At 61.9% G+C, this 20349-nt stretch overlaps 1 protein-coding gene across 6 annotated transcripts in view; it reads left to right on the plus strand.

Annotated features, from left to right (window-relative positions):
- Macrod1 (mono-ADP ribosylhydrolase 1) overlaps positions 1–20349 on the plus strand; it is a 136167-nt gene that overhangs the window by 49368 nt on the left and 66450 nt on the right. Inside the window, exons 4-6 of one of the 6 annotated variants that reach the window (XM_077798016.1) lie at positions 8175–8370; positions 16656–16759; positions 19084–19297. The exons of 3 other annotated variants lie outside the window; for them this stretch is intronic. In XM_077798016.1, the coding sequence (XP_077654142.1) occupies positions 8175–8370; positions 16656–16759; positions 19084–19238 (455 nt within the window). In that variant the 3' untranslated portion in view covers positions 19239–19297. Of the gene's footprint in view, positions 1–8174; positions 8371–16655; positions 16760–17158; positions 17260–19083; positions 19339–20349 lie in introns of those variants that run through there. 2 more of the 6 variants (XM_077798017.1, XM_026414406.2) reach the window with 2 other exon arrangements.

The following is a 20349-nucleotide window of genomic DNA, read 5'->3' on the forward strand; positions in this document are numbered from 1 at the left end:
AGGGCCCCGACAGGCCAAGCCCACTCAGGTTATAGCCTGCAGACTTGGGTGGTGTGCAGCGCTGCTGCGGCACGTGAGGACGCAGAGAGGGACCCTGTGCCTCTGACTTCCGGGCTCCCCTGCCCAGTTCAGGCAAGGCTGCGGGTCCCAGGCAGCATCCTTGTGGTCCTCGACCTGGGGTGCCGCTGGCTCCTCCTGCAGCAAGGGTCCTGCGCTCGGAGTGCACAGGGGCAGCCCCGCGGCCTGGGGGGCTCCCGGGCGGGGCCTGCGGGCGTTCTGACCCCCTGCTCCCCGGGCATGCCCTACCGACCGGCGCCCATCCGGGAAGCAGCCTGGCTGCCTGTCACTTCCACGGCCCTCTTTCAACTTTTGCCCTTTGTCTGCAGGCGGCCACCTCCTCTGAAAGGCGGCTGCGTGGCTTTTACCCCCTTTTTCTTTACCACATTTTTTTTTTCTTTTTTAAATCCCTTTAAGTCACTTGGCAGAATGGGTTGGTGCAGAGAGCGTTCTTGCGTGACAGAGCTGAGAGGAAGCCGCGCTCCAAAGAATCGGGATTCCTGCCACTCAGGCTGGCCTCCAGGGGAGGGAGGGGCCGCCCCCCGCCAGGAGTTCAGCCGTTCACGGGCCTGAGCCGCTGACTAGGCCCCTGAGCTGTCAGGCCCCACGGGCCCTGCTTGGAAAGATGCTTTGGGCTGCGGGGGGCTCGGTCTCGCTTGGCTGCCCCTGTTTGTGGAGAAGCTTCTCTTGCTTGGGGGGGGGCCACTATTCCAGCTTCACTCCCTGGTCTTGTCTTCCAAAGAAGAGTCCTTCTCACCGACTCCCTGCCTCCTCACCTGCCAAAAACAACACAAACCATCAGGCCCAAGGAGACGAGGCCGGGTGGTACCACTTGCAGGGCGGGGGCAGCCTGGGCTGCAGACCCAGGGCCTGGCACAGTCCAGGCAAACGGTTTCCCTCTGAGCAACACCCCCAGCCCGGAGCCTGTTTTCTTGAATGTCACTTCCCTAGGATCCAGGGACCTACTGGGATCACTGTTCCGCATCTCCCATCTCTTTCCAAACCCAGATAAGGAGCAGCTGGCCAGGCCCAGGGCCCTTCCTTAGAGCTACCTGGTTTCCTTTTCCCTGGGGCAGAAGGAATGGGAAGAGCAGGGCCACCTGCCCAGCCCAGGGCTGGCTGTTTCCCCAGCACCTGCCTCTCTTGGTAAATGTCATTCAAAGGCTCCAACTGGACCACTACAGCCCAGGCTTCCAGAACAAGCTGCTTTTCCGACTGGGAAGTAGGATCACCGGGGACCTGAGAAGTAGGTCTTGGTGTCCCTGGCTGCTGGTGTGAGGCCACGCCAACTCTTGGTGGGGTCAGTCCTGCACAACTCCACTGCTCTGCCCTTTTGCAGAGACCCGGGGTCAGGGCAGGCTGTTCTTGGGAATCTTAAAACAAAACCAGAGCCCCCCATGCCACCCCTCATTAGCGTGGTGTGTGAAAGGCCTGGGCCTCGGTGTCCGGTTCCCCACGGGGCCCCGCTTTGGAAAAGGGCTTTCATGACACATCTGAGAGCAGAAGTACTGGTTTAACAGATCCAGAGGGGCTCAGCTGCCTCTGGGGGCTTTTCTTTTGGGGGCCAGAGGTGGCTGATTTGAGAAATGCTCATTGTTACGAACAAAAACCAGGCACCCAGGCACCACACCCCAGGTGTCTGCTCATGAGTACACGGCCGGCCGGGAACACGGGGCAAGAACGCATGTCAGGGCGAGGGGGCTGCCAAGGTAAGGCCGGGCTTCTGGGGACAGGTGGCAGGAGGCCTGAGGCCAGCAGGCTTTGTGGGGGGAATCCTGAGTGGCCAGGCCTGGCCAGCACTGCAGGTGAGGTGGGCAGGTGGCCGGGGCCCCAGGGAGGGCAGGAGACTGCAGTACGAGCCCTCATGCTGTCCCCACCGGTGCGATTCATCCAATTATAAATTGTAATTTCTCTGTGAAAGCGAGAGGTGGAAAGAGTCCAATGAGGTCACCTGCCTTCTTGGCCAGGCCAGGAAATTGTTTTGTCGCTGGGGTGGGGGTGGGGCGACTGGACCTCAGTACGTGGAGATGGAGTCCTGGGAGCTCAGAAGCTCCAGCCGCCTCTCCATGATAGACACAAACCACCCTCTGCCTTTGAGATTGCAAATCCAGGAAGGAGGTGGCTCATACACAGGTATGTTCCCCCTTGGCACCACCCAGGGCTCTGGGGACAGGCACACTAGGAAGTCCTCCAGGGCCTCCCAGGGCCTGGCCCTGCGCAGCCCACCCGTGGACATCTCCTAACACAGGCCCATCCCTTTGCTGCTCCCTCCCATGAGCGTCCTCTCAAACGTCACCCTCCCTCCCTCCCTGCGATATCGCCACCTTCCCTCTCCAGGCACACGGCCCCACTAAGCATGATTGCAGTGACATAGCTCAGGAAGTGAGCTCCCTGGCTTCAAGGGAGGATGTAAGGCTGGATCTTCCAGCATCTGGCTCCGTACCATGCACACAGAAGGTGCTTAATAAGTGCACCCAGCAAACTCTCATTCTGCTTCCTCATTTAGAAAACCAAGGGTCTGAGCCAGGCTCTCGGTGGGCCTGTCCAGCTTTGCACACCCTGGTCAGCCTTCCCTGCTGGCCCCCCACCCATCCCCCGCATCCTCCCAAGCCTCCTGGGAACCTTGGTGTGCAGATACTGGGCTCCTGGGGGTCCCTGTGGGCGTGGGGGGTGCATGGGCTTTCCAGGTGAGCCTGGCTGGCAGTGGTTGGAAAGCATGAGCTCTGGGCAGCGCTGTGGCTCTCCCCACGTGTGGCTGCATAATGACGATCATCAGTGGCCACCTGCATTCACTGAACCAAATACGGCCCAGGAATACATATGTAAATGTGTCTGCCTGGCAGACGCCTCGGCCAGAGCCTGGCACCCACGGCGAACTGGGTTGGTAAAGCCACAGCGGGCAAAACTCACGGCTCTGGGCAGACTTGCCGAATGATCAGTTGGGTCAGCCAAGGACAAAAGGACCCATGGGGTCCCAAGGGATCAGGAATGGGGGCCTCTTTAGACTCTGGAGAGGTGACAGCTCTGTGGAGCCCCTCTTACCTGGGCCTTCTCTCCTCTCTGCTCCAGGTCTCTGCACTGAAAAACACCCCCCCTTTTTTTTTCTGACATGCTTACACAGTTTTATTTTGTTACTAACAACAACATCACAGTTGCATTAAAAGAAATTTGAAAGGAAAGAGCAAACCGGGCCAGGTGGCGCATGACTATGATTCCAGTGGCTTGGGAGGCTGAGGCAAGAGGATCTTGAGTTCAAAGCCAGTCTCAGCCAGTTAGCATGGCCCTAAGCAACTCACGAGACCCTGTCTAAATAAAATTCAAATAAAAGCTGGGGATGTGGCTCAGTGGCTAAGCCCTGCTGGTTCAAAGAAAAAAGGAAAGAAGCCAGCCAAGCCCCCAGTCCTGCAGATCTGCACCTCCTTTTGCATTTTGGCCAGATCTGCCTGTCCATTCCCACAGTCCACCAGGGAAACATGCACCTTACCCTGTTCCAGTAATTTCTGCTTTGCCATCTCCTCTGAGCCTGGGACAGCCCAACACAGCTGGCAGAATAGGGAGGACCACCTCATGGTGCAGGCTGACAAGGTGGAAAGGGACATGTCCCAGATTACACAACCTCGACCTGCAGAAAAGCTGGTGCTCCAGACTCCCAGAGCAGCCCCTCCCGATGCAGCTTCAGGCCCAGGTGACAGAGCTAATGGAACCGAGGCCCCCCAGGCAGCCCCCAGCTCTGCCTCCCTCCGTTCCTCTGTCCATCCACCGGTCCACCCAGCTCTTCATCCACTTAGCAATAATAGGCCGAGTCCAGTCATGCTCCAGGCACTGTACAAGCCCTGGGGATCCCGAGAGAAGCCCCTGTACTCCAGGAGGCTGCAGCCTCACGGGAAAGCCCCCCGCTTGCAGGAGGCTGGCCTGAGACACACAAGGGCGCCACCTTGCCCAGCCCGTGGGGGACATCCCAGGAGATGTCCTGGGGAAGATGTTGCCATGGTCTGGGGTCTTCAGACTCACATGAGCTCAGTGGCAATGCAAAGTGGGACAGACACGGCCAGGTGTCCCCCTTGGCCACCCGACCTCCTTCCAGAGCTGTGCCCACCTTTGGCAGCTGGGGCTTCCCTCCAGAGTGGAGATGGTCCTCAGCTTTACAGTTCCTGGCTGCCTCCAGCAAGGCCGCTCCCTGATACCAGTCCTAGATTAGCAATTAGCCCTCCTGTTTGGTTTCCACCTATGCTCTTGGGGACAGATTTATCTGTGCGTGTCATTAATCAGATGCCTGGGATGTGCTGCCGGACGCCCAGGGGGGCTTTGTGGCGGGTGACCTAGCAGAGCGGCATTTGAAGTGATCAAAGTGTCGGCCCCTCCCTGGGCAGAGCTGCCCCGAGTTGAAGGGGGCAGAGTTTAGATCCTCGTCGGCAGGTCGGCACGGGAGCGAGCCGCGAGACCCGGTGCGCTTTCATTTGGACTTCCAGGCTGAGGTCAGCATCCGAATCTGACCTTTAGAGATGAAAAGGCACTTTGTGATCAGACCCAGAGTTTGTTCCGTGGCTGCTGGCTCCCCCCTGCCAGGACAGCCAGCCACAGGGCCTGTTCTTTCCGCCCCATCCCCGAGAGTGGTTGCTCCTCCCTGATGCCAGTGCCACGGTCATGCTCCTGTCCCCGGAGGGCAGCAGGGGCAGAGGGCTGGGGCTGGGGCCGCACGCCAGGGAAGGCTTTTGCATTCGGGACTGGGATGGCTCCTGGAACGAGGTCAGCGTGATGAGAAATGATGGGAAGAGTATTTCAGGCCAAGGGAACAGCGTGTGCAAAGCGGGGCGGGGTACGTTGGGCAGGCGGAGGGGCCCAGAGCCAAATCACTGAGCTGAAGTGGGAGAGGGGAGCTTGGCCTTGGGGGAGCTTTGCAGGCGGTGCTGAGGGGCCTGGTTTTCATACTGAGGGGGGCGGGGAGCCATCAAGGGTACCCAGGCAGGGCTGAACTGTCTTCCTCTCTAGTGACTTGGGAGCTTCTGCCGTTCTCCCTGAAGACAGGCCTACGGGCCAAGTGGACCCCATCCTTTTCACTGGAGGGCAATTGAGTGCCTCTGGGAGCATGGTGGAGAGTTGGCCGGCTGTGGGGCTCCCAGCCTGGCCCTGAGCTGTGGCCCACAGTCCCCGGGCAGCTTGAGCAGGTCATGGGCTTGGAGCAGCGGCAGGCGGCAGGAGGCTCCTGTGAGCTGAGTCTCCCTGCCCCCTCCATCCCTAGCCCCGGGGCCTGGCTAGGCAGCTCTGAGGGGCGGAGGCGAGAGGCTGCTTAGGCGGTGTGAACCTCCACTCCGCTAATTAGACAGTTTCCTGACGACACCCAGACTTCCAGGGACAATGGGCGATGGGTGTGCGGACGAGTGTGGCAGCTGGCCGTGGGTGGCCGTGGGAGCCCACACTGCCCAGCCAGCAGCCTGGACCCTTGCCAGCGCCCACCTTCAGAGACAGGTGCTGGGGAAATGGGCCATGGGGCAGGGCTCAGCGCAGATGAGAGCTCTGGGGCCCCTAGGCCTCTCCTGGGCCGTGGCTGCTCTGAAGGACATGACACGGGACTCCCGCCACTGAGTGGACCTTCCTGTCTCCCTCCTTTTCCTCCCTTGGTCCCTCCTTCCCTTCTTGGCCTGGGACTTCACTCCTGTCCCCTAGTGCTGGGCCAGGTCACATGGGGATGGACGGTAGGCAGCCACCTGCCAGCTGCCCATCCCATGGGGCCCTGCATGGCTGGGCTCAGAGTCCTCCTTCTGCCAGGCTCCAGGTGGAGCAGAGGCCCCAAGTCTGCAGGTGCTGCCCCCACCATGCAGGGGATCTAGAACGTCACCCCTGGGCGGCGGGGGGCAGGGCCGGAGATGCTTCGTCCACCCGAGGGCTCTCCTGCCTTTGAAACCTCCTCCAAGCCTGGGCAAGAGAGTGGGCACCGCATAGGGCTGGCCCAGGGCAGCGTGCACTCCTCCAGGCTCACGGAGGGACAGGCAGCTGTCCTAGGCCTCTGGAGGAGGAGACCCCAAGGGGGCTGTGCACGTGGTGGGGGGGCGGTAGCCCTCCCCTGGTCTGCTCCTTTGCCCTCAGTAACTCTAGGCCCAGAAGGTGGCCTGGGCCTCTGCCTGGGGCTCCCGGGAGGGAGGCAGCTCATCCTCCTCCCTCACCAGGAGGGTCTGCAAGGAGCCTAGAGGGAGCCTGGGATGATGTGTCTGGTGCCACCAGCCAAGGTCAGGACTTTGGATTTCAGTAAAGTAGGCGGCTTCTGCCCGCAATCTTGCTGGCTTCGTGACCTGCCCGCCCTGCCCTGCCCTGCTGTGGCGGCCTTAGCTGGCCCCTTAGAGGAGGCAGGCCTGGCCCCCTCTGGCTGCCTGGGCTGAGGCCCCTGCACAGGTCCCTGGCACCCTGGCTGCGAGACAGGCCTGTGCTGTCCACACGCGGCAGCTTTTGCTTGGTACCAGGGGTTGAACCCAGGGTACTCTACCACTGAGCCACATCCCGACCTTTTTTTTTTTTTGAGATAGGGTCTTGCTAAGTTTCTGAGGCTGGCCTTGATCTTGCAATCCTCCTACCTCAGCCTCCAAAGTCTCTGGGACCACAGGTGTGCGCCACAGCAGGCAGAGCGCTGTTGCTCTCAAACAGATGTTTGGGGGACACTTAGCTGGCCATCACAGGATGTGTCTCAGGGCTGACAGGCACGGGGAGGGGGCCATAGTCACAGAGGCTTCCCTGGAGAAGGCTGAAGGGGTATCAGGGAACCCAGCCTCTGTACGGGGTGTCTGCTCCCTTTCTCTGCCGGCCCTGCCCCCCCCAGCCTCCAATTCCCCAAAGCAGGTTGGGACCCCAGACTTCCAGCCTCCCCAGGGGCTCTGTGTTGGTGCTGGGGGGCCCAGTGTGCGCCCCTGGGGACCATCAGCACCCTGCCCCTCAGCGGCCAGTCCTCAGATGCCTGCCACCAACCACACTCAAAGCCACAGCTGGGCCACGCTCCGGCTCTGTGCAGGCGACCCAGGTGTAGATGGAGGGCGCTGCCTCTCCCTCCGGAAGTGTCCCCCCACAGCCTCGTTTCTCTGCTTCTCTCCGCACTGCTGTGCCAGCCCTGGGGACAGGCCCCTCGCCCAGCTCCCCGCCCCCATTTCCCTGCACCGTCAGAAGCCGGTGCCAGGGGATTTTCGCCTGTGTGTTGGAAATCGCCCACCCGCGCTCCTTCCCGACAGCGCACCTCGCCTGGAGAGCAGCAGAGGGCCAGGCTGTGTTAATATTTACAGCGAGTAGCCCAGGAAGCTATTAGTTCCTTTTCTTGTTGTTAATTGAAAGAGGAGAAAATGGTTGTAACACTTCAAAAGGACTTACAGCCAGCCCAGGGGCCGGCTGAGCGGGGGAGGGGAGGGGAGGGTTTTAAGTAAATAACCCAGCCAGCCTGGGGGAGGGGTGGGGGGTGGGGGCCTTTCCTTGGGTTTCCTTATGGCCTCTCACGGTGGCTTCCCTTTCAGCTGGGCGCCTGCTTTAAGGAGAGCAGGAAAAGGGGAAAGATCCGCCGTCGCTTTGTTCATAATGAACCTCTTTGAAGCAGCGGCTAAGGAGGCACCTTCGAGCCTGCGGTGCCAGGGCCCGGCCCTGCCCCATCCCGACGGCTGCTGCAGGCCCTCGGAGGGTGCAGGCCAGGGAGGGGGCACTGGGCTGCAGCCCCTCCTGGGCCTGACCTGGCGGTGACTTCCATTCCCGTGGACCCCCTGGGCAGCCCACCACACTGTGATGGGGGGGTGGAGGACGAGCTGACCCCTGGGAGAGGAGGCCCAGCACTGGGAGGCCTGTGAGGGCCTTCCTGAGCCTGTCTCCATGCTGTCTCTGCATGGGTGGCTTCTGGGGGCTCTGTCCCAGGATGCGAGTCACTAGACAGCAGGACCAGGGGACCCAGAGGTCTTCAGGGCCAGGGATGTGGCTCAGGGGTACAGCACTTGCCTCGCGTGCGTGGGGCCCTGAATAAAAAGACCTTCACTCCGGGCACCTACCACTCGGCTCTGACAACTGTCCCCTCCTCCAGGCAGACTTCCCTGACCCCCCTCGGCCCCCAGCTTCTTTACGGGGCCACTGAGGCCCCCCTGCACTCTGCTCTCTCTCAGCCTGGCCTTCTCTGTGGAGCAAGATGGCTGACTCTTCCAGATACAGAGGAACACCTGGCCCTCGTTCCTGGACAGGCTGCATTAAAGGAGGAAGAGACCACACAATGGAGGTGATATCCACACCGCCCCCTCCCTGCCTCCACCCTGGTCACATCAAGCAGGAACACTGTGGGGTTCTGGGCTCCACAAGATGCAGGTGAGAAGTGCCCACAGACATTCAGCCCAGCACAGGACAGAGGGCAGACCCTGTCCTTGGTACTCTGGGTCCAGAGGAAAACGTCTGATATGTTCTGGGGCCCGGCATCTAGAAGGGCCAGGAGGATGTTCTGGGAAGGACTCAGCTACACCAAGACCATTGCAGTTTTGCATCTAAGGGAACAGAGATGTTCAGGGGCCTGCCCAGGGTCACACAGTGCAGAGCCTGATGGCAAACCCATTCTTGTTTCTGCTGTGTGCCCTTAGGGCCACAACAACCTTTCCTGTGGGGCCTGGGACAAAAGATCTACACTCAGGTGGCAGAATCAGGTCCCTCTGTAGGTCCCCAAGGTACCTTAGCAATTAAAGGTTATGAGAAGTCCCAGGTAAAGGTGCCCATCTCAGTTGGTTGGCTTCAGTCATTACCAGCTGACTTTATTTTTTGTGACACCTGTCAATCTTTGGGAGGTGCTGTGTGATGCCCACGTCTTTGGTGACCTCTGTGTGTCACACAGGGGCGCTGTGTTGGTGGCGTGCCATGGTGAGGACAGGCCTGCCCCTGCCCTCTTCTGGTTCCTGGTCTTTGCTCAGCACACAGTAGGCATGCGCATGGGGGTGGGGGTTGTGATGAGCTGGGCTGGGGCCACAGGAAGCCACAGGTCCAAGCCAGACGTGGTCTCCTGTCCTGGATCTGTGGCAAACCCTCCGTCCACACCCGTCTGACCTCCCCATGGAGTCTTGGCAGGCCCAAGCAGCTGGTCCCCAGGGCATCCATACCTCCTCAGACAGGATCAGCGCCCTCTGCCCCCACTCGGCTGCCAGGCCCGGCCCCTCTTCCCTCCCCTCCAGCTCTGTGGCTGCGGCCTTGACATTCCCGTCACATCCCAGGTCCCTGCCTGGAATACTAATTCTCCCCAGATGAAACCATCCGCGCTTAATTTTTTTTTTTTTTTTAAGAGCCAGGCAGAAAGAAAAGACGAGAACAGGGGGCACTACTTGGGGCAGAGCCTCAAGAAGCCTCTTTCCAGAGCCATCTCTGGGGGCTGGATGAAGACTGTGCCAGGACACCAGCCACCCAGGACATGCTGCTCCTGACGCATTCTGGGACAGCACCAGACAGGTGGTGGCCTTGGGCCGACGCGGGGTGTGCGACAGGCCCTGGCTCCAGAGGTGCTCTGTCAATTGAGTGGGTGGCCAGGGCTGGGGTGCGCTCAGTGATGGGGAGCCTGCGTGGTTCCGTCACCAGTGCGGTTCGCACACAGAGCTGGGGGTCAGCCTGCCTCCTGCCTCCATTTGCAAATGAGATTCCACCAGCTCTGTAAGACCACGTGGCCCTCCCTCATGGAGCTGGTGTCCTGTAGGTCAGCTGCCCCGGTGTCCCTGCTGCAGCCTGAGCATGCCCAGAGGGGACCTCTGTGACCCCACTGCCCCCAGTGTGTTTCTCACAGTCCAAGAGAGGTGCGGCCAGATGGAGGGCTCAACTAGATAACCCTGGACAAGCTCCGAAGACTCCGGGTCCCAGCTGCCTCCCGGGGTGCCTCCTGCCATCAGGAGGGCCGTTGTAGGAAGATCAGTAACAGCTCGTTACAGGGGCAAGTGTCTTACTGTCTCTGGGCATCAGTGTCCTTATCTGTGTGATGGGGGCAGGATGGGAGCAGCATCCCAGGCCTGTGGAGAGAGTCGCACCCGGTACCATGTGAGCACCAGAGGACCGGGCCAGCAGGGTTTCCTGTGCATCCATAAGCCACTATTATACCCTTGGGGGCAGTGTGCCAGGGAGGCCTCTTCCCTCTGCCAGGTGACCGGGCAACCCCCTCTTGCTCCCAGCCAAAGCTCCCAGCCAAAGCCCCGGCTATAGGGCACCACAGGCTCCTCCCAGGCCCCTCCCCTGCAGGCTCCACCTCCCAGGCCCCTCCTCCTGCAGGCTCCTCCTCCCAGGCCCCTCCTCCTGCAGGCTCCTCTTCCCAGGCCCCTCCTCCTGCAGGCTCCTCCTCCCAGGCCCCTCTCCTGCAGGCTCCTCCTCCCAGGCCCCTCCTCCTCAGGCTCCTCCTTCCAGGCCCCTCCTCCCCATGCCCTTCCTCCTCAGGCTCCTCCCTCAAACCAAGGAGCCACCCCCACCGCAGCCCAGTTTAACATTCTTAAGTCCCCAAAGGGAAGAATGAAATTGTAACGGCAGGAAACTCGACAGAACAAGAAACATGATGAAATCCCTACGTAAATGAGCCCTGGCGGCCCCCAGGGCAGGGTAAACGCTGCCACGCAGCTGGAGACTCGGGCCCCGCCCTGAGAGCTGTGAGGGCAGAGGCTCACCTTTCCTCCTGCAATGGGTCAGGCCCACAGTCCCTGACGGGGGACCAGAGCGGAAGCCTGAGCCCTGGCCCAGGTGCTACCCTGCTGCCGTTTCTTCCAGAGTCCCCTGGCCTGCCTGTCTGGCTCAGCCCTTTCCCTGGCCTCGCGGCCTCCCTGCCTCCCAGACCTGCCGAGGTTTTCCCTGAGCCCCAGCGCTAAGCCCATCGCAGGCTGTGCTTCTGCCCAGCCCCATGTGAGGAGAGCCCCGCGAGACTTGGTGGGGACTTGCTGCAGCCCCTGCCCTCATTTTATCTGGTGGCTCCTCTGCCGCAGAGGTCGTCTTGGTGGCCAGGGACGAAACCTGGGCTGCCCAGTGCTCCAACTGCTGGACGCCCCTGGTCCAAGGCTGTGGGTCCTGCCCAGGTCTCACTGTCCCCTTCTCCCAAATCCTCCCCCTGCATCCCGTCCTGCCCCAGCCACCTGTGAGCTGCAGAGCCGGCCCAGGGCTGTAAGCAGAGGTGGCCATTAGCCCACCTCCCGCTCCCCGTGGAGCAGCATCCTAAGTCGCCATGGAGCGAAGCCAGCCGTGGAGGGAGCCAGTGGGGAAATAAAGCTCGGGGCTCAGTGACTGTGCCCTGCCGCCTGGACTTCCTTATCTGTGGCTTTCCTCCCACCAGGAACACCACGATGAATAACTCTGGCTATTAGGCTCCTGGTCGGGAAGACACCACGCCATCCTTCCCGAGGTGGCTAGGCCCGGCCCTCACGCCTGGCCTGGGGTTGGCGCTGAGGCACCAGCTTCATTTCCCAGCACCCACCCCCAGGCCGTGGCTGCTGGGGCTTGGGAAGGTGCCAGGGGATGCGTCTCCAGCCCCTATGTCTTCACTTCTCCGGCCTCCCTCTAGAAGGCTCCGGTACAGGATGGCACGACCGTTGGGTCCCAGTCACAGCCATCATCTTGCCCTTCTAATTTGTCACTTGGGCACTGTCCTACTGCTGGACTGTTCAGATACCACCTGATTCAACCCCCTGACACTAGAGTGGGGCAAACTGAGGCTCAGAGAGGTTCAGTGCCCTGCCCAAAGTCACACAGGGCAGAGTGGGGTCCAGAGCCCTGGTCCTTGCTCTTTCCCTGGTGGCAGGACCATCTCCATGGTGGCAGGACCTTCTACAACAGAGACCTGCGTGGGGGCCTTGTCCCTCCCCTCAGCCCTGGCAGGGCCCCTCTTTCTTCCTCCCTCACCTGGCCCTACTCTGTGCCAGGCCCCGGCCAGCTCTGTCAGATGTCACCCCATCTGCTCCAGGAGCAGGTGGGCTGCAGATGGGGGGACTTACTTGCTCTGAGGACATCCTCCCAGGTTCCAAGTGTTTTCTAAGATCCCTACCATGCCATCAGCACTTGGGAGGGGGGCAGGGAGGAGGCCGGGGGAACCCTCAGGGAGCCTGGGAGGGCCTGTCCCGGGGCCCACACCTGGTAGGACCCCGGCCCAGCTCCAGGAGGCCGGTAGCACCTCCAGGACGCACGCGGGAGGAGGCTGGGAGATGTTGGACACTTTGCCCCAGTTCCAGTCTGACCAGGACGTTTCTAGTTCAGGCACAGAGGCTGGGCAAACCAGACAGCTGGTCACCCGCCCTGGACTGTAGCTGAGCCTCTGACGCAGCTGCAGTTCCCAGCTCCGGGCTGCGGCTCCCTAGTGGCTGGCCCTCCCCCAGGGAGGCAGTGGTTTCATGGGTTCACCTGGAGGATGAGGCTGCTCCGAGGCCTCAGGTGGCTCAACTTGATTTCTGCTGAGCACTTAGTCCCTGTGCCCTCAGTGGGGGCAGGAGGAGGGTCAAGTGCCTATGAGGAGGGAGGGGAGGTGGCAGGAGAGCAGGCAGCCAGGGGGGCAGCACCACGAGCCTCCTATTTGGCCTCCCCTGCCCTGGCCCATGCAGGGCCTCCGCCTCCTCAGGAATTTCTACACTGTGGGTGACCTGGGCCAGGCCCCTGGGCTCTGGCCTCACCCTTCCCAGGGCCAGCCTGAGGGGCTCCCCTCAGCTCACAAGGCCTGGACACCCCTCCCCCATGACCCAGGCCTCTCTGCCTCACCCCTGCCCAGAAAGGGGGGATCCAGGCCTTTGCCCACCTGTTTCCTGCTCTTCTGATACAGACCCCGGGAGAGTGGTCCAAGGACCATGGCATTGCAGAGATGGCGGACTGGGCCATGTGTCCAGCCCCAACCTCCAGCCCCAGCTGCGTCCACCGTGGGCCTTGAAGCCCGGAAGGTGCTGCTGACCTCGCACCCCGAGACCTGGATCCCTACCTGGTGCTGCAGCCGGGGCCTTGGTGGTGGGAGGTGTGGCCAGCACCACCCATGGGGCTCGGGGGCTGTCTGCCTCTGCCCTCCTCCCTCTCCCTTCCTTCCTTTGCTCTGCCACAGAGCTACGTCCTCAGCCCTCTTGGATTTGAGACAAGGTCTCTTCAAGTTGCCCAGGCTGGCCTGGAGCTTGCAATCCTCCTGCCTCAGCCTCCTGGGTGCTGAGAACTGGGATTACAGGTGTGTGCCCCACACCCAACTGGAAAGTGGCCTTCTTGGTGGGAGCTCCCAAGGGGTCCCTCAGTCAGCCGAACCCGCCCTGTTGTCCTGCCAGGAGCCCTGAGGAGAGTGGGCTTTGGGGGCTCTTGGGGGCTGATCAGAGGTGGAAGGGGCTACAGGCCAGGCTGGTGGGGCTGGGGGGTTTGGCAGAAGGGAAGCCCCGTCCCCAGGAGCGGGCAGGGGTGTCCCCAGGAAGGTGTGGCCATGGGTGTGCACAGGTGCATCTCCACCAGACCTGCAGATCTGGGGCCACCCTTCACCGCGCCACCATTTACCGTGATGTTTTTGTGGCCCGCGAGCGGGAGCCGGTGAATGACAGCTCGGCGGTTACTGTGGTGCTAACCGTGCCCCGCGGGAGGAGGCGCACCTTTGGGGAGTAATCTCCGCAGCAGCCACAGGGCCACACGTGGGACCCACAGGCAGGGCTGGTGAGGGACAGGGAGCGGGTCTTGGGGGCCAGGCCAGGGGTCATCGCCCTCATGGCAAGGCTCCTCTGGTGGCCCTCCGCACGCGTCCTTGGAGAGAAACCAGGTCTGCTCCCGGGGCTGGAATGGCCCAGGGCTCCAGCTACCGCCATCCCTGCTGCAGCTGCAGGCCTCACAAGGTGGCCAAGGAGTGTGGGTCCACTTCCACTCCCCTCCGCTGGTGCCCGGTTGGCCCAGCCTGCTGACCTCGGTGCGCCGTGATCCTCTTCCTTCCCTCCTCCCTCCCCATCTCTCTTCCCTAACATGGCTGAGCACCTACAGCGTGACTGAGGGCAGGGAGGGGGTCAGGAGGAGAGTGAGGCTGCAGGGAGAGGAAAAGCACCCCAGCAGCGGCACATGCAAAGGCCCAGGGCAGGAGGAAGGCTGCCTTTGGGGTGTGTGGTGGGAAGCCCAGCACAGGGCAGGTCAGTGGGGAAGGGGCCTGGACTCTGTCCACCCTGAGATCATGGGGCATGGTGGGAGAGGGAAGGCAGCTCTGACTGAAGAGTGCACAGCTGGCAGTGGAGAGGGAGGCGGGCCAAGCAGGGCCACAGGGAATGTCTTGCTCTCTGAGCTGGGGCTGTAAGTCCTGGGGCCGGGTGTGGGCACCTTACACCCTAATCACAGCGAAGAAACAGAGGAAGCCCTCTGCCTGGAGGCCTGGGGGCTCACCTGCTGAGTCCTGGCCCCCCAGCATGGTGGCCTGCCCAGTCCAGCCTCCCAGGGCAGACTTAGCTCACTCCCAGCGCCAGAGCTCCAGGGAGGGACAGTGGCAGAGCAGCCCCCTCCCCCAACACCCGGGGCTCCTGCCACTCACTCTGTGGGGCAGGGAGGGACACCTGGCCTCCGTGGGGGTGGAGTGGCCCCTGGGAAGCACCCCTTCCTGCCCTGGGACCTCTCTCCCTCCTCCCCGGCTTCTGACTGGAAGGCGGTGCCCACTGCTCAGCTGGGGACCTGGGGCCGCGACCTCGGGGGTGTTGCTGGGGGGCCCAGGAAGCAGCGCTGAGAACCTCGGTGCCACGCAGTGCAGACGCCGTGACTGTGGGCACAGAGCTCAGCTGCAGCCCCTGGGTCCGCAGGCCGCAGGGGACAATAGAGCTTCTGCCGGGACCACCAGCAGCCTGTAGGCCTCTGAGCCTGCCTGTGGGCCACTGTCCCCACTCCCCAACAGGCAGGCCTGTTGGGGGGACAAAGCTGCCCATACCAGGCCACAGTGCTGCCAGCGGCGGGCCTGGTGGGGGACAGCCTGGAGGAAGATTTATGAGCTGGGTTAAAATTTAATTTGGGTGGAAGATCCCGGCCAGCCAAGCTGGCTGCCCCAGACAAATGGCCTCGTCCCTGCCGGCTTGTGCCCCCTGCCAGCCTCCCCCTCCTCCCCGGAAGGCTGCCCGCCACCCGCTGTCCGCAGAGAAATCACAGCACCAATTTGATTTGGGACGCGGCTGCGGCTTGTTTGCACTTTGGTCTGAAATTGAACAGGACAGAATCAGCTTTGGGCGGGAACCACCTCCACTGTGGCCTCCCGCAGTGCCCAGGAAGCCACTCTGCTCTCCAGGAGCCTCCCTGAGCCTGCCAGCCCCTCTGTGTGGAGGGTCCCCTACTCGGCCACCAAGGTGTGCCCCGCCTTCTGACCAGCACCCCCATTCCCCTACCCCCCACACTCCGGGGCCTGACTGCTGGGGATCTCAGACAAGGGACCAAACCTCTCAGAGCCACAGTGTCCTCATCTGTAAAACGGGGACAAGAGTAAGCCCAGCTCTCAGGAGACTCCATCATCACATAGAGAGAACATGCCTGGCCGGGCACCTGTCACCCCAGCGGCTCCGGAGGCTGAGGCAGGAGGATCGCGGGTTCAAAGCCAGTCTCAGGAACTTAGGCTTTAAGCATCTCAGTGAGACCCCGTCTCTGAATAAGGTACACAGTAGGGCTGGGGACGTGGCTCAGTGGTGGAGTGCCCCGGGTTCAACCCCCGGCACCAAAAAAGAAAATCAAAAAAGAGAGAGAGCCCTGGGTGAGTGGCAGCCCTGGTCCCCACACAGCACTGCAGCCCAGAGGCCCTTGGACCCACACATCCCAGACCCCGTGAGCCTGTGTCCTGCTCCCGCCTTGCCAGGCCACCTCACCTTTGGTCCTGGACCAGCAGCTGCTGACCCATCCAGCCTGGGGCAGGTGGGTGAGAGGGATGCTGGGGGCCCAGTCAGGGCTGAGAGCACAGGCTGGTGGACAGAGTGGCCCAGCGTGCCTGTCCCCAGGGGTGAGCCCTGCCCAAGTACGCTGTCTGGATCCTTCTAGATGTTTCCCAGAGTGGTCACTTCCCACCCACTTTACAGGTACAGAAATTGAGGCCCCGCTGCCCCAGGCCTCTAGCAAGGATGGCCCCAGTCAGCCCTGGACGAGAGCCTGCACCCCTCCCATCGGGCTCGGGGCTTCCGTGCTGTCTTCTGAGCTTCTGTCCTGCCTACGGGGGAGGGTCTGGGTGGGAGGTGCACGTGGGTGGGCAGTGCCACCCGGGCTCTGCCCCCGACAGGAGCACCTGCCCCACATTCTCACACTCGTGCTCCTGCTGAGCTGGCAGGGATCCAGGCCCAGAAATAGCTGTGTCACCTTCGAGGCCGAGTCCCAGTGGCTCCTCTGCCCAGGCTTGGGGAGGAGGGTGGACAGGCGCTTCTCCCGGGGCTGTGGAAGGCGCTGGCGCCCCTGCCCCATGCACAGACCCATGACCTGCCTGCCGCAGGGGGACAGGCCAGCTGCCTTCCCGTCCTCACCCCTGGCCTGGCTTCCTGAGGGGCCAGCAGAAGTTGACCCTGGCTCCCTCCAGCCCGGGGAAGGCAGGGCCTGCAGCTCTGCCCCGTGATGACTTCGCACCCCCTCCACACGGCGGGGCAGAAGTGTCCAGTGGGGACAGGGTATCCTCTGGGCCCTTCAGTGCCCTCTTGGGGGTCTCTTTTACCTTTTAGTCACCTCCAAAGAACTCGAGGACCCTCTTTGGGAACCCCTTGTCTGGGAGCCTGGACCCAGCCCTCAAACTGCTCCTGCTGTCCCCAGCGCTGCTCCCATCCAGGTGAGCGTCTTGGGGACTCAGCGCTGGTCCTGATCCTCTCTGTGCCCTGAGGGTGGAGATTCATGTGTCCACATATTTGCACGGTAACAGCAGCACCAGGGTCTGAGCTCCAAGAGGGGGGCCACATGGTTGGGAGCAGGCTCCTGGTCCCCGTCGGCACCCTGCCAGCAGAGCCGGCCACACCCATGCCCTGCCCCCCCCAGCACCCTCCCTGTGTGCCCAGCCCCAGCTGGGTGTTGGGTTGGGGTACCAGGCCCTGCCCCACCACTAGCAGAAGGCCAGGTGCCAGTCTGCACCGGTGCTGCCCCCACTCCCCCCACCAGGTCCCAGCTCAGACCCCGGCGGAAGCTCACGGCTGCCCCTCGTTATTTACTTATGAACCTATTTATTTATTCCCAGCTCGTGGGCTGAGGATTTGCGGCAGCTTACAGAAATGCCACATAATACTAGCGGATCAAGAGGAGGGAGGCGGGACCCTGCCGTGAAGCTCCTGGGCTGGGTTCAGATCCTGCTGTGGAGTCACCTTTGCCCTGAGACTCACTGCCCCTCTCTGAGCTCAGGTCCACGCCTGTGGAGTGGGAGTGACACTGCCCGCTGTCGGGGCTCAGTGGGACAAGGGGAGATGGACAGGAAGGGCTGGGGTGTGGCTCAGTGATGGAGCGGGTGCCTAGCATGCCCGAGGCCACGGGTTCAGTCCCCAACCGGAAAGCGGTTAATATGCCCAGGAGAGAAGACGCAGAGGAACAGGTCGGCAGCTGTGGGAGCAGGCACAGCCCTGCCTGTCTCTGTGCCTGGTACCTTCCAGGTCATGGCAAAGCCAGAGCCAAGGGTGGGTCTGGGGGCAGGCGGCTCATGACTTCCGGGGTCTTACCTGTCCCCCCAGATGCCTCTCAGTGGGAGAGCTGTGGGTGATCCCGACACCCTACCCTCTCCATGCGGGGCCCAGGAACCTGCAGGGAGGGAGAGAAGGGCAAGAGCCTGGGCATCCAGGCCGGGAGCCCCTCCCTCTCACCTGGTGCCAGCACCTAGAGGTCCTCAGCCCCTGGATCCCTGAGCCTCACCCAGATCTGAACCCACTTCAGCACCGAGCTCCGACTTTCATGGTACTGGCCTACCCCCAGGGACAGTGACCCAGTCCCCAGTGCCCCCAAACCCCTCCCTGCCCGCTCCGGGAGAGGCCATGCCTAGGGCTCCCTCCCTCTGGCTGACGGCCTCCCCACATCCCTGCTCAGCAGAGCAGGAGGAGATCTCCTGCCACCCAGGGCCCAGCTGCCCTCGGCTGAGCAGGTGCCCAGCACTGCGGGACTTCGGGTGTCCAGCAGGTGTGTGTGGCCTGCTGCCGGTCCTGCCTCCATGCTGGGGCTCCAGGCCTGGCAGCCAGAAGGGGCCTGGAGGCAGACACGCCCTGACCTCACCCACGGCCTGGGCCCCAGCCCCGCACCGGACAGTTCACACACTGCTTAAAGGGCTGATCAATTGCCACGGCTCTCGGGACGACATGGCCATTTAGAACCCTGCAGGTAGAAGTGAGCTTCGAGCCCCAGGAGTCCAGCCCTGGCTCTGGCACCGAGCGCCCAGCACTGCCTGCCTCAGTGTCTGTGGACTGGGGAGGAGGGTCCCCCACACTTCTCCCTGCCTGCCCAGCAGCTCACGGGCACAGCCCTGTCCCAAGATTGGGGTGTTCCTGGGAGGAACAGGCTTCCAACCCCCCCACCCTGCTGGGTTCAAGTGGAGAAGCATTTATGGGGCTCCAGCTGAATGCTAGACTGTCCACCATAGAACTAGACTTTCCCCAGGCACCCCTTTGTGGCCCCCAGCCACCAGCTCTGAGGACGCCAGGGTCATGAGGTGGGAGAGTTACATCCACACCTGCAGCACCCACTGCCAGGCAGGCCCCAGGGAGGCCAGTCCTGGGCCGTTGCTGGCATTCTGCAGGGCAGGCCCCAGGACCCCGCGTGACGTCACTGAGCGTGCCCGGCAGACAGATAACCCAGCCAGTCCTCATGGAGTAGTGAGCGACTCAGCGGGCAGCCTTTGTGGGGGAGGAGGTCAGGAACTCTCTAATGTCACTTAATTCCCACAGTGTAGGGGCTTCAGGAGGCTTGAGGGGCCCCTGGAAGCCTCCCCTCACCTAAGTCCTCGGTGCGGAAATGGCACCCAGTGACCCGCTGCTGAGGCCCACTCCCAGCACCTTCGACCCCTGCCCTGGGTCCTGTCCTCACCAGGGTCCGCTCCAGTCCCCTCTGAGCAGCAGCGAGCTCTAACAGCCACCGTGGGGCCCAGCAGGGACCTCCCGCCTCCCACCTCCTCTCCTGCTGTCCCAGGCTGGCTCGGGGTGTCCTCAGGCTGTGCAGTGTGTGCGCGCGGAGGAGGAAGCACCCCGGACAGAGGAGGACAGCGACATGGGAAAGGGCCACGCTCGGCGCCGCTAGAGAACCTGCCCCCGGTCACCCAGCCTGCACCGCCAGCCTCGGGCTGATTTTTATCCCCAATTTGCAGATGACAAGCCTGAGACTTCTTGGGGTGGTGGGAGTGTTCTAGAACAGACGTTGGCGCGACCTTGTGGGTACATGGGAAGCCACTCCGCTCTGCCTGTCTAAGGGGCGAACCTCACGGTGGGCGAGCAGCTGACCCTCCATATCCGCAGCTGTATCCAAGGATCCAACCGACCCCGGGTGGAAGACACTCAAGGAAAAAATATTGTATCTGTGCTGAACACATACAGATAGTTTTTCTTGTCATTATTCCCTAAACAACGCGGCGTAACAACTATTTACATAGCATTTACATTGTATTAGGAATTATAAGTAATCTAGGGATGATTTAGAGCATACTAGAGGATGCTCTCAGGTTATATGCAAATACAGCGCCATTTCATACAAAGGACTGGAGCAGCTGCGGATTTGGGTGTCCTGGGGGGGACCCTGGAACCAATTCCCGGATACCGAGGGCTGAATGTATCTTAGTTTTTAAAAGTGAATTCGAACCAGGCTTGTAAACAAAAACGATCCCTGGGGCGGGGAGTGTAGCTCAGTGGTAGAGTACAAGGCCCCGGTTCTGTCCCCAGCACCAGGGATAACAAAGAGAAAGAGAGGACTAGAAAGCCAACCCCAGGCTCAGATCTCACTCACGGTTTTACATGAACAGATAACACAACTGAGACTTGAACTCAGGTCAGTTCAGGGCTTCCCAGGAAATAACACTGCCTCCCTCGTTGATGAGTGAAGACAGCTTTCGTCTTGTTGCTCCTCACTCAAGAACTTTCACTGGCTCCCACTGGCTCTTTCCCACGCCCAAGTGGTTCTCAGACCTGGCTGCCCCTCCAGATGGAAGTGCCCTCTTCTCCCTCCTCACCACGACTCCATGTTCCTGTCCCCTCTGTCCCTAGCCCCCTCCACTCCACCTCTCCTTTCCTCCAGGGGGTTCAGCTCCCATGGCTTTGAGGGCCTCTCGTGCAGACCCTCCCTCTCTGTTCCAGCGGGTTGCAATCTCTCTCCTCCCGGTCTTTGCGCCCCCGGCCCCCTTCCTGGGCAGTGCTCATGTCCAACCCTGCAGCCCTGCTAGCCTGGCCGATTCTCGCTGGTCCTTCT

The sequence above is a fragment of the Urocitellus parryii genome, chromosome 4, assembly GCF_045843805.1.
Source record: "Urocitellus parryii isolate mUroPar1 chromosome 4, mUroPar1.hap1, whole genome shotgun sequence".
Taxonomy (NCBI): domain Eukaryota; kingdom Metazoa; phylum Chordata; class Mammalia; order Rodentia; family Sciuridae; genus Urocitellus; species Urocitellus parryii.